This window comes from Mastigoproctus giganteus, chromosome 5 (assembly GCF_048544385.1).
Source record: "Mastigoproctus giganteus isolate SK-2022 chromosome 5, ASM4854438v1, whole genome shotgun sequence".
Lineage (NCBI taxonomy): Eukaryota > Metazoa > Arthropoda > Arachnida > Uropygi > Thelyphonidae > Mastigoproctus > Mastigoproctus giganteus.
The window spans coordinates 35,473,386-35,487,894 of record NC_143579.1 but is presented as its reverse complement, the minus strand read 5'-3'; the positions used below and the strand labels follow the sequence as shown (position 1 = coordinate 35,487,894).

The 14,509-nt window shown below is 34.9% G+C and overlaps 1 protein-coding gene across 1 annotated transcript in view; it reads right to left on the bottom strand.

Annotated features, from left to right (window-relative positions):
- Window positions 1-14,509, bottom strand: part of LOC150085301 (uncharacterized) — a 200,458-nt gene that overhangs the window by 45,703 nt on the left and 140,246 nt on the right. The window contains exons 6-8 of the mRNA XM_090373138.1: window positions 9,049-9,212; window positions 8,479-8,514; window positions 7,260-7,421 (exon numbers count right to left, since the gene is read on the bottom strand). Coding sequence (XP_090229264.1) covers window positions 7,260-7,421; window positions 8,479-8,514; window positions 9,049-9,212 — 362 coding nt within the window. The remainder of the gene's footprint in view (window positions 1-7,259; window positions 7,422-8,478; window positions 8,515-9,048; window positions 9,213-14,509) is intronic.

Sequence of the window (14,509 nt, the reverse complement as noted above, 5' to 3'; positions counted from 1 at the left end):
TGCTCTTCATAATATAAAAATTAAAGGTGAAACTGCATCTGCAGATGAATCGGCTGCTAAAGTATTCCCGCAGGAACTTGCAAAAATTATTGAAGATGGAGGATACACCCCTGATCAAGTGTGGAATGCAGATGAAACTGGTTTCTTCTGGAAACGAATGCCGAACAGAACGTATGTAGCCAAATCGCAGAAAACTGCTGGTGGTTTTAAGGTAGCTAAGGATCGTGTGACCTTATTATTTTCCTCCAACGCTTCAGGAGATCGTATGTTGAAACCACTGCTGGTAAGTCGAGCCCTAAACCCACGTTCAATGAAAGGCGTAGATATCAATAAACTGCCTGTTCACTGGATGGCAAACAAGAAGGCCTGGGTGACCACTACCATTTTTACAGAATGGTTCGACAAATGTTTCGTCTCAGAAGTCAGACGTTATATCAATTTGAAAGGTCTCGAATTTAAAGTTCTTCTGATTCTTGACAATGCACCCGGCCATCCTGTCTTGGAACACCGAAACGTACAAATTTTATTTTTGCCACCTAATACTACATCTTTAATACAACCACTAGACCAGGGTATAATTGCGACAATTAAAACATACTACGTAAAACGAACATTCCAACACGTTTTGGACAAACTGAATGATGAAACACTAACAGTCATTGATGTGTGGAAGAAATTCTCAATTATGGATTGTATCAATCAAGTTGGATTAGCGTTAACTGAATTAAAACCAGCAACTTTAAATGCGTGTTGGAAAGCGGTTTGGCCACAATGTGTAAAAAGCAAAGATCCCATCGTCCCTAATACGACCGAATTTCCCAACATCATTACAATGGCACACAAAATTGGTGGAGAACGATTCGATGATCTATCGTTTGAAGATATTGATGAATTGTTAACCGACAAAGCCCTAAGCGAAGATGAAATATTAGAGGTTGTCCTTGGGACTCCTTATCCCACAGAACGTAGTGATAATGAAGAAAATGATCCTGTTCTAAATGCAGATTTAATAAAAGGTCTGACATTTTGTCAAACATGACCCTAATTAGGAACGCGCTGGGAAGTTTCAACGTGAACTGAAGTTGTTGACAGCCTCTTACAGAGAATTATATAATGGCCTAACCAAAACATCAACACAACGATTAATAACTGAATTCGTTCGTAAAAACCGGTGAAACATCAGCACCAGAGGAGACTCGTGCTGATTTTGCTCAAGAGATCACAGAAAGAATTTCATAAATAGAGGAAGAAGACGATGTCCACAACATTCTAGTGATATTCCAGTCGTACGCAAACGTATGCGCCGTTTATTATCAAAAAGTGAAAATGAATAAAATCTTATGTGTAAAACAGATTTTTTTTTTTGTTCATGAAGAATTTTTTTCATTTCATATGCATACAAATTTACTTTAATACATTTTCATTACATATTATTACATGTGTATTTTGTTGAAATAAAATAATAAGCTTAAAACGAATATTTTTATGTGTTTTTTTTAGTTATTTTTACTGATTTTTTATATCCGGAACCAATCTTCTTTTCTTCCATAAATGCAATGTCTTTTTTTACACGATTTTTTTTTACACGTATTTTTCAGGAACGTATCTATCGTGTAAAAACAGAATTAGGTGTATTAGTATTAGCAATGGCCACATGGTGCAAGGAAGCCTATGGCTTATGCTGCACCAGCAAAATTAAATAAATAAATAAAAAATAAATAAATAAACAAACAAACAAACTATTGAACATTCAGTGAAATACACCATTCTTTGTTCGGAACAATAAATTGCAATGAATGGCATTGATTTAATTGTATCTCATATTGTGACTACCTCCAATAAGTAATGCTTCACCAATGGAGAAGACTATCGCCGCTTATTCTCAGTGGATATCACCACAGATGGCACCTAAGCAGCGGAATAATGAGTTATGCAAAACCATTAGAAAGAGAATAAGGCTTGTTGGCCTACTGTTGGTGGGTGGGCAGGTACCCTGGTGTTGCAATCATGCCAACAAAGTTATGAAGTATAACTCCACAATATGAGAGATGTCAAGGGTGTATATAGCAATAATTACTAAGTAAAAATAAATGCACAAGGCATAATACATTACAAATTGTAAATTTACTATTGGAACATTCAGTGAAATACACCATTCTTCGTTCGTAATAGTAAATTACAATGAATACCATCATGTATTGAGTTACCATGTATTGCACTACCTTGAATAAGCAACGCTTCATAATAGGCCAACAAGCCCTGAAACGGTGCCATCTCTGGGGGGGGGGGGGGGCTATCTGCTGATAATAAGCAAAGTCTTCTCCATTGGTGAAGCATTACTTATTCGAGGTAGTACAATACATGGTACTCATTGTGAAGGTAGTCACAATATGAGATACAATTAAATCGATGTCATTCATTGCAATTTACTATAACGAACAAAGAATGGTGTATTTCACTGAATGTTCAATAGTAAATATACAATTTGTGATGTATTATGCCTTGTGCAGTTATTTTTATTTAATAATTATAAATAAATAAAATAAAAAAATTAAAATAATAATAATAAGAAGAAGAAAATTAAAAATAAATAAATAATTAATAAGAAAAAAGGAAATACACAACCTATACATTTACCTCCTCCCATAGGTAATTATAAAGCTGACCTTTGAATTTCACCAAACTGTCAGCCTCTACCATCCATGTGGGTAACTTATTCCAGTAATTTGTAACTCACTGGCAAAATAAAACTTCCTGCAATCCAGTCTAAACATCCCCACCCCCAACTTGAAATTATGGTCCCTAGTTCTAGAATCATTTATAACTGTGAAATTTAATTGTATCTCATATTGTGCTAAGGTGCCTAGTTCTAAGCTCTGCAACCCACACATATTCAAAGTCTTTCCTCATATGGATGCCCATTTGCTGATCTTACCAGATGAGTTACCTGTCTTTGGATCCTTTCAAGAAGCACAATATTTTTCTTTAGGTGTGATCTCCATACTTGAACACAGTATTCCAAGAGTGGTCTAACAATAGCATTATATAATGGGATTATGACATCTTTACCTCTACTAGCAATTGTTCAATAAATCATTGACAGGACACCACAGGCCTTCTTTGCAAACTGTCTACAATGCTCAGAGAACTTCATGTTTGACTGTATCGTAACACCCAAGTCCCTTTCCTCCACTACTGGCTTTAGTTCACACCAAGTGTATAAGTTATTTTGGGGTTACTGTTCCCCAGGTGTAATACCTTACACTTTTTTGCTGGATCAAAGCATAGCTACCATTTTTCTGACCACCCCTGAAGTCTGTCTAGGTGACTCTAAAGAAGATCTGCTTGGCAATGATCATTAACTACTCTACCAATCTTTACATCATCTGCAAATTTAGACATCACGCCCTCTATCCCTTCATTGATGTCTTTATGAAAATCAAAAACAACAGTGATCCTTGGGGAACCCCACTTCTTACATCAACTCCAACCATCCTCATGGAGGGAGATGTGCAAATATGACCACAATTCACAAAGAGGATCAAAGGGTGACACTAGTAATTACAGACCTTTTAGTTTAACTTCTGTTCGGGGAAATTAATGTAGGCACTGGTTAAAGAAGCACTGCAAGATCATCTAGACAAACTGCAGTTATAGTTCAGACACAGCATGTGTTTGGTAAGGGGAAGTCTTGTCTGACCAATTTGACTGGATACTACAATGAGATCACAAAGGAACTGGATGCAAAAAATAATTTTGATATCATATACTTGGATTGCAGGAAAGCTTTTGATACTGTTGCAAATCCAAGACTGCTGTACAAGTTGGAGCAGTATGGCATTAAGGGCAAGTTGCTGCTATGGATAAAGGGATGGTTGAGTGGGAGAGGACAGAGAGTGGTAATCAATGGACACTGCTCTTCCTGGACTAATGTTATTAGTGGTGTCCCCCAGGAGTCTGTATTGGGCCCATTGTTGTTTTTTGTATTTATCAATGATATTGATGAAGGTATATCAGGCTTAATGTCCAAGTTTGCAGACAATACGATGGTTGGCAGGGTTGTTAATGACACTAATGACATGCTACTGCAACAGGATCTAGAAAAGTTGAGAAGATGAGCTGAGAGGTGGCAAATGAAGTTTAACATTGACAAATGCAAAGTACTGCATATGTGTAGCAGTAATCCCAGAGTAACATATCAACTGTGTGGTACTACACTCAGGGTGGTAGAGAATGAAAACACCTGGGGCTAATTGTGCAGTCAGATATGAAGTTTTGACCTGAGAAGCTCATGATGTCTTGTCAATGGTCAGGCCACATCTTGAGTACTATATACAGGTCTGGAGGCCTCATTTTTGGAAGCATGTAGAGCTTCTGAAATGGGCACAGTGAAGGGCAATAAGATTAGTGAATGGAACAAAGGGTTGCTCTTAGAAGGAAAGGCTTAAGTTCTGCAAATTGCAGTGTCTGGAGACTAGATACCTGTGAGGTGATCTGACTGAGACGTATAAGGCCTTGAATGGTTTGAGCAAGCTGAATGCTGATGGGATTCTTCCTCTTGCCCAGATTAGTTGCCTGAGGGGACATTAGGTCAAATTGAGGGAAGACAGTTGTAGAATAGATGTGTGTAAACTTGCCTTTAGCCAGCACATGGTTGATTGCTGGAACAAACTTCCATTTGTTGTAGAAGTTGACAGCTAAATATATTCAAGGCAGAACTACAAAAACATTTGGAGTTAATGGATGGGGTTTTTTTTTTTTTTTTTTTGGCTGATGATAAGCTTGCTTTCTTGCATCATATGTCTCTACTAATGCTAAGTCTACAATTTACCAAATTTATTCATAAAGTTATACAGCTTCTGTTATGAGTTTATTAAATATTTTAAATTGTAACCAGTCACTGGATTATGTCAGCATATAAATTACCTCGATGGTAAAATGTGTAAACTGGTACTAATGCATTTTTGTTTTTTTAATGTATGTATAAAACACCTTATGAAGTTTTATTGTATTGATCAGTTTTGACATTCAACATGTACTGTCTTTGCATGTGTCTCTCACATGTCTTTTGTAATTGACAAAGAAGGAGGAGGTGTTTACTAATTTATTGACAGTGGAGGGCAGTCTTTTGGCAATGACTATTAGCAATGTAAGTTGGGAATTGAAAATACATAATTTTTTTCTTTGAAAATAAATATTTAATTATATTAGTTTTTAATTAACTTTATTAATCTTTATTGCTTTCTAAACTGAGAGATGGTAACTTACTTGGGCTGTATCATAATCATTACTGCACCAAAAATGATGCCCTGAAGAATAAAGTTTGCATTTTCTTCTTCTTTTTTAAATTGTTAACTGAACGATTATGGAAAACTATATTTGAGTGTTTATCACAGATGGTTTCATTAATGAAAAAAATTTAAGAAACAAAAAAAATTGCAAAATTTTTAAAAAATTCTGATTTCAACAGAGTTTAACTACAGTAAACTCTTTAAAATCCAGCACCTTGGGGACTGGAAGGTGCCTGGCTTTTAAATTTTCAGGATTTTGGAGATGTGTACCTGGTGGTTGAACAGTTTTGGTAAAACACATTTCAGTGAATATTATGCACTAAATATTTACATTCTGTAAATGTTTATCCTGATTAAAAGATAGTAATAGGAGTTAAAATTTAAATAACAATTCAATTTGTTAAGTGTGAACAAGTGACAATAAACATAGTCACAGCAAATGTTATCAGAATATCAATGAATGAGCTTCAGAGAGGAAATATGCTCACAATGGAAAATAAGACAAAAAAATAATAATAAATAACTATTCTTCTTGAGATATAATTATTACAACAAGGCAATCTTATCAGTTTACCACAACAAACTGAATCAATTTCTCACACATAACATAGGGTACCAAGTTTCGCTTTTTCTGCTATTATATCTATAACAGAGAAGACAAAAAGGGAGATAAGGTCACTGAATTGGTCTTCTCTTCATAACATTAGTAGGGAGTGGAAAGCCAAGTGAGTGACTTGAGCTGCCTGTTGCTCCTGCCGGCCAAGTTTCATCACACACCTGACAGGTTCTATGGCTAGTTATAATGGTGGCATAAAAACCTTAGTTGTGTGGAATTATATATATATATATTGTCTGTTTGTCAATAAATCAGTGTTTATGGAAGAAATTAACTATAGATTTTATCAAGCATACATTTTTCCAGCTGTGCCCACACTGGGCATGTTCAATCTCTCTTTGACTTCAGATGTCCTAAAGTGACAAAATTTACTAATTAGAATATTACTAAAAGAGAGAAATTCAAAGTTATAATACAGCTAAAGCTATATGGCTATCAGAGTAATTATAAAATCTTTGCAGAAAAAACTTGTCATTTTATCTGTTTTCGTGACTCTCACAGCAGAAAAAAAAAAATCTTGCCTTTGTAATGAGTTATCCCGTTAATGGAATTTTATTTAAGTGCATAAGTAAATATATTTTATTTAAGATAAGTAAAGGTATGTTTTGTTGCATCTTTTAAAAATGGCCAAATTAACCTTTCAAACAGATGATATCACAAAAGGTTAATTTGGCCATTTTTAAAAGATGCAACAAAACATATACCTTTAGCTATATTACAGCTTTGAAAACCCAGATTTCATAAACCATATGGCATTAAACAACTTCTTTACAAGTGTTTTGTCAGTATGTTACCAATAGAAGCTGCTACTTAATGAGGGCCTAGTTAGTCCTGAAACAGGCTATTCTTTTAAACAAATGGCCAATTTTGGCAAATAACCTTTTGGCAAAGCTATTTGTTTGAAAGTAGTGCAATACCAGGGAAAATTCTGCAAAGGCAAATTTGTTCTATTGTAAGAATTTACAGTTGTATTATCTTTGCAGTTTAGCCCTGTAGCAACTGTGCCACAGCCATGAGGTTTAACTCAAAAATAATGAGCCTGTGTTAATTGTTGACCAGGGGAAAAAAAATCATGATTTTCTGTACTTGCCTAAATATAGACAAATTCAAAAACTTAGTATGATTTTTGAATTTTTATTTATCATTTTTTCAAAATTATAGCACGAGCACACCCCGCAGGTGCAGTCCACCATGCTTGTTCTACTTTTAACTGATAGTAACACTAAGCATGGGAAACCATATATTGAAATATATTTTGCTACATTTATTTTGTAACTTACATAATGAGCACAGTGTCACTGTATACAACCTGACACTTATGCAAAATAAAAAAATTACAAAGATTTGCTTACCATTTCTTGCTGCTGCTGCTGTTGCTGTAAAAATGCTTTCTGTCTTGCTTTTTCTTTCAATTTCTTTGCCTTTGCTCTTTCTTGTTCTTGTAAAACTCTTGCTAATTCTCTGTCTTGAGCTTCTATAGCAACCTGACGATCACGGATATTCTGTCCTCGTCTCTGAAATATATATATATATATATATATATATATATATTTTTTTTTTTTTGTTTAGGAAAGCATATTTAATTTTTAAATTTTTTAAAGAAATGGTGCCAAAAAGTGGTGTTAGCTTCCACAATACTAAACATTTCTGCATAGAGATTTTCATAAATCTGTACCCAATTAAATTTTAAAGTTCTTACTAGTACAACAGCAATTCTGATTAAAAAGGTATCCATAATATTATAATTCAGTATATCTATTAAATTTTTAAAAATCCAGTTTTAGATTTACAAAAAAAAAAAAAAAAAAAAACACCCCTACTAGATCTTTATTTATTTTGTACTTGTCACTGCAGTAGACAAGTTAAGTATATGTAAAGTACAGTACAAATTTTTTCATAAAATTTATGCAATTAGCAATTATCATAAAAACATTAATTGTAACAGGTTGATCATAGATGAAAATGCAATATCAGTTCCCCACATTTGTAAACATAAAATATCCTTTCCCCATTAGCCTATATGCTAGTTTCAGGGTACTTGTGCAATTAATTATCTAGCATTTTAGCTTAAATTGTTTAAAATAATTTATTTATTATTTGCTACATCAAAAATAATGATTAAATTTTGATGTGCAGTCTCCATTCCCAGTGATAAACTTTCTTAATATCTGCAGTTCAGTTTGATCACACACTAAACAAAAATGGCAACACATAAAACTCATTTACTCACACAGAGTATATTAATTATTGCAAAGCCAAGTATAATATTTTTATTCAGATCTGTCACATCATAATGGCAAATGGCCAAACTGCATAACTTAGTGAAAAAAAAAAAAACATACAAATATGTAATTGTTGTAATTAAATATTAATCTATTGAAACCTGGTTAATATTATGAATTTGGTTCCTTGTCAAGACTTTTCAAATGATATGTGCCTTAGTAAAAAAAAAACAACTCAGAAGGTAAGTTACGGACAAATGAATTAAAGAATGGTTTTGTTAACATGTAATAAATCTTAACCGTAACATTAATATGATGCTCAGAACTGAATAGGAAGGATTATACTTACTTTAGACTCTTGTTCCTGCAGCAATCTTGCTAATTCCTAAAACAAAAGATTAATTTTTTTATTTAAAAAAAAAAAAAAAAACTTATTTAAACTGCTCATACAAAATTCATCAAAGATAGGAACTGTTAATGAAACAAGGTGATGTGAAATGCAAGGAAGGTGCAGCAAAAGTATTTAGAACAAGCAAAGAAGGTTTAGTTCACTGAGACGTAACTATCCAGTAGGGTTATGTGTACAAACTTTAAAGTGGACATTTGTCTATGCATATAAGCCACTTGATCGTTCCAGAAAAGAATAAATAGAAGAGTTCTTTAATATCTTAAAAGGAGCAGCAGAAACTAATGCCAAAGAAAGAATAGTAACATAGCTGAATACTTAAACAGAAAGGTAGGAATGACAACTACACTTGCAGAGATATTTCTTGAAAATTAAAACAGAAAGGTAAACCTAGCAAAAATGGTAAAGAGTTATTAGAATTTTATGCAAGCCATGCATTCTTAATTACAAACACCTTTCAGTGATATAACTTAGCATTATCTGTACACTTCGGTACTACATGGATATACATACTGCATCTTGTTCCTCTTGAAATTTACGAAGTTCTTCATCAGTCAGTCCTGGGGGAGGTTTTAAACAAAAGTCAGTAAGATCTGCATCTCTGATGTTACCTGGAAGATTACCAATTCGTAAAGATATATCTGCAAATTTCTGTGGTAAATCTTCTGTTTCATCTTCTGAAAATAAAAGATATGTTTATACATTACTGCACATAAAAAAACATTTACATACAATGATGTTACAAAAAAGTATAGGAAATACCAGTAAAAAGTAAAGTGCAGCCATTATCAACCCACTGCAGGATGGAAGCCTCCTCAACAATTCCCAGAAAGAGTATTAACTCAGTTTTATACATGATGTAATCAGATACTTATTCCACATCAATCTAGTGCACATTTGGTAATTTTTAAGCCTTCCTGAAAGAACATTCTATAAAATTCATTAGCCTTGGCTGTTATAGAGATATCAATTTAGACAAAATAAAATGACAGGTAGTACTTATAAATATCTTTATCTCTAAGAGATTACATGATTTTTCAATTCTATATTATTGAGATATATATTATTCTTTATACCTTTAAGAGCATGACATATGAATGTTTCAAAAATAATCATCTTCTTTAGTACCATGGCTACATTGCACTAAATCTTGTTAACAGCAAAGCACTGCAAATTCAGATTAATATAATCAAAAATATTTGCACTATATCAGCAATTTTATTTCTCCCCTCTCATCCCAGCAGTTTTTAATTCTATTTCTCATTTGTAGACATTGAATAATTTCATTAGGAATATACTTGACCGGTAGTTGTACACTGTGGTTGTAGCTGGTAAGGTCTTGGTACCTAAAATTTGGTTTTTCCTGGGAATACATGGTACTAAGGTTTATTCTCTGTATACAAACAGTACTGTGTTTAAGTAATTATTGTCTTTAAATTTATTTGGTGCCTGGCTCTTCCATGTGTGTATTTGCATTGATAATGTAGATTAGGACCACAGTGATATTTCTTGTTTTTTTTTTTTTTTTTTTTTCTCTCTCTCTAATGTGATACTTTGTTGGTGTCGAGGGCAGGAGAGCTTCACTGTATTGTGAAAGAGATGATTCTAATATCATTAATTTTGTTCTCATTGGTGGTGTTATCTACTACTTGCAATATAAGATCTTTTACAATTTATCAGAATTATTAGAATTTATTGTGGATTGTATTTAACATTCATCTTTTTTGCTTCTCTCCATCAGAGCAATTTTCTATCTAAGATTAGCAAAAAATATGTTCTCGTTTATACTCCAAAATGACCAGGTCACAATTAACTATTACAACAAACACAATCATTAACACTGTATTTAGCAGTCATGCAAGGTTGAGCCACAGTTCACTCGAATGTGTGTGCATTACTGCACACTTTGCTCAAACTATATTGGACCACATGGCTTTAGAAACAAGAAACAACAACGATGAGAGTAAACTTACTGTCATCATCATTCAGATCTGCTATACCTGGTGGATGTCATCATCATCATCAGCCATTTTCAATCCACTGCAGGATGAAGGCCTCACCAGCAACTTTCCAGTTCCTTCCGTTTGTGCAATGGCCATCCATTTACTTTTTTTTTTTTTTTTTTTTATGAAAACCCCAAACATGAAAGGTATCAAAACCTATAGTACTTAGTACCGTGCATGGGTTGAAGGAGAAGTATGGGGGAAGGGGAATGCCGGAAACTTTGCTCTAGAGACTAAACATGGGTTTCACCACTTCAAGCCTCCAATAAGCAAAGTGGTGGTATTACCCACAAACTCATGAATTTCATCTATCCATCTCCGCCTTTGTCTTCCAGGTTTTCTTCTAGCTCCTCTTGGATACCATTCTGTTATTTTCACTTCCATAAGTCATGGTGGGGATTATACATTGGTTCATTTTTTTACGTTTCAGACAAACTAGGATATTGCTCTTCAGTATGTGACTATATTTCCTGAATGCTATCCATCCAAAATTTATTCTTCTCTTGACTTCCAGCCATTTATTATTATAGCTAATAACTTGTCCCAGATAAGTATATGACTCCACCTTTTCAATTACTGTTCCTTCAATCATTATTTCCCTTTCTGTGGCATACTTGTTCATCATTACTTTTGTTTTAGCCACATTCATCTTTAGTCCAAAATCCTTACTAACCGTGCATAACTGATTAAGATTTTCCTCTAATTCTTTGGGATCGTGGCTTATGACCACAATGTCATCTGCAACTCATAAATGGCTTAGGTACTCTCCATTCACATTGACTCCTTTCTGCAACCAGTCTAATCTTCTGAAAGCTTCCTCAAGGGCAGCAGAAAACAGCTTCGGAGATATTGTGTCTTCTTGTCGAACTCCTTTCTCGATTTTAAATTTGCTACTATCTTTGTCTAGTCTAATAAAGGATGTAGCACTCTCATATAATTTCTTCAAAATCATAATATGTGGGGTATCCATGCCCTGTCTTTCCATTGCCCAAAACATTGCCTTATGCTGTATGGAGTCAAATGCCTTTTCATAATCCACAAATGCCAGGCATAATGGTGTTTTATATTCATTTGCTTTCTCCATTAGCTGTGATATTACGTGAAGGTGATCCATAGTTGAGAATCCTGTCCTAAAGCCAGATTGCTCTTTCGGTTGATTCTCATCAAGCATTCTTTCTAATCTGTTAGTAATGACCCTTGTGAACAACTTGTAGATGTGGGATAACAAGCTAATTGGTCTATAATTTCCAATTTCTGATTTATCTCCTTTCTTATGCAGCAAAACTATGATTGCATTATTCCACTGCTTAGGCGTCACACCTTTTCTAATGCACTTTGTGAAGGGCCTGGCCAGTTTTTGTGTTATGTCTCTTCTTCCCAATTTTAACAACCCTACAGTAACTTCATCTTCCCCCGGAGCCTTCTGATTCTTCATTTTCTTCAATGCATGTTCTACCTCATCAGGAAGAATATTGGGTATGTCGTATGTGTTGCTACTTTGCAATCCATCTTCCCCACTGCTGGCATCATTCCCCTGCTCCTTGTATAATTCTCTATAGTAGTCTTCTGCTATTTGAATTATGCCTTCTCTGCTGTTTATAAGTACACCATTGCTATTCTTCAGTTTCAGCATCATTTGTCTTTCTGTATTACTGCTCATGGCTGCTGATTTAAATCCTTTGTTTTCCCTTAATGCTTGTTCTACTTTTCTTGTGTTAAATCTTCTTATGTCCTCTCTGAGTCTCTTTCTAATGGCTTTGCATAACTCAGTATACTCAATTTTCTCCCTGTCAGTGTTTTTCTTGTTTTTCATTTGTCGTCTTCGGTTCATCATGACAAGTGTTTCTTGACTAATTTTTTCTTCTTTGGATTTCTTTTTCCCTATAGGTTTCTCGTGCTTTATCACTTTCAGCAAGTTGTAATATTCCTCGTCAATTTCTTGGTCCTGAGCAGTTTGCAGAAGGTCAAACTTGTTCTTAAGTTCCAGTACATACTGCTTTTTCTCCCCCATCTTACCATTCTGTGATCACTTCCAACATTTACCTTATTCAGGACGGTAACATCATTTACAATATATCTTCTGTTAGTGAGGATGAAGTCGATTTCATATGTAGTTAATCCATTTGGACTTTTCCATGTCCACTTTCTGTTCACCCTTTTCTTGAAAAAAGTGTTCATTACTGACAGTCCTTGAGATTCTGCAAATTCCACAAGTCTTTCACCTCTCATTTCTTTCACCAATTCCAAAATTTCCTATAGTTCCCCTTTCTGCACTGTTTTGTCTTTTTCTAACCTTAGCATTGAAGTCCCCCATAATAATAGTGTAGTGAGTTTTCTGCTCATCTAGAAGACTCAATTTCGGTGTACATTTCTTCAACCTCTTCATCATCATGGCTCGATGTTGGTGCATAAATCATTATAATCTTTAGCTTGTACCTCTTAGAAATCTTGAGTATTAGTCTTGACACCCTTGGTGATGTACTTTTGAATTCCAAAATGTTGTTTTTAAAATCTTTATGGACCAGAAACCAAACTCCACCTTCACTCCTTTCACTGTTTCCATTGGTATTGTTTTTGTATTTGGGTTTTCTGGCACAAGGGCCTCTTGGGCCATATTGTGCCTGTTCGATATTTGCTTATCACAAATTTCTTATGTTATTGTGATTATAGACTATAATAAAGATTTATCTCTTTCAAATAAGTAAACAGTTCCTTCAAATTCGCGTCATTGCCAAGAATCTGCGATAAGGTTATTGGTTCCTTCAAATGGGATAAGGAGGTAAAGCTTGATTTTCTGGTAGTTGAAAGTTGGGGACATTCAATAAGAATATGATTTATTGTCAACTGTGATTGGCACAACAAACACTGAGGAGGGTTCCCTCCCATAAGCAAATACAGATGGGTTGGGTGTGAATGTCCGATGCAGAGCCTTGCTAGAATTACTTCTTGTCGCCTGCTTTTCCTGATACTAGATGTCCACAGTTTTGGCTCTTTTTTTATCTGCAGCAGTTTATTATTTTTTTGAGCTTTCCAAAGGTCAGACCATTGCTTCCTACATGATATTTCAATGATGGATTTGTAGTCGGTGTAGGGCACTGTTTGTTGCCTGGAAGTGCTTGAGTCAGGGTGTTTAGCGGCGGCGTCTGCTTGTTCATTACCTTGAATGCCTACGTGACCCGGTATCCAGCAGAAGGTAACCTTCTGGTTGGCTTTTTTACAGTAAAATAACTTGGACCGTATCTCTTTAAGAATCGGATGAGAGGGCGACATGGTAGTTTGAATGGCAGTGATTGCGCTTAAGGAGTCTGTGTATATCAGAGATTGCTTTATACAGCTGTTGTGTATTCTATCTAGTGCTAGTTTAATTGCAAATAATTCTGCAGTATAGATACTGCATTCCGTATGAAGAGACGCAGCAACTGAGAAGGCTGAAGAAACTGCTGCAGCACCAACGGCTGCATCTGCATCTGTGGAGCCATCAGTGTAGATAGGTACTTTATCTGAGTTTTCCAACGAATGAGTTTTATGGAGCTGTTGATAATTTATATTTGCCAGAGAGGATTTTCCCCATTTTAAAAAGAAATTGTCGCAGAGAGGTGAGAATTCAGTCCAGGGGGTTTCAGGAATAGCAAGGTCTTGGAATATGTTATGAAATTTAATATCCCAGCTGATCATGAGTTCTTGCAGTCGAATCCCTGCGGGGCGGTTTTCATTAGGCTTATTGTGATATAATTCAGCATATTGGGGATCAAACAGGTACTGCCAGCTGGGGTGGGATGGAATGCTTTTAATTTTTGCTGCATAATTACACAATAAGGATTTTCTCCTGAGATGCAAAGGGGGTTCATTTGCCTCAATGTACAGGCTGTGGACCGGAGAAGTTCTGAAGGCTCCCACAGCTATCCTAATAGCACTATGCTGTATGGTGTTCAGACGTAATAGTGAACTTTTCCTAGCGGAGTCATAGACAG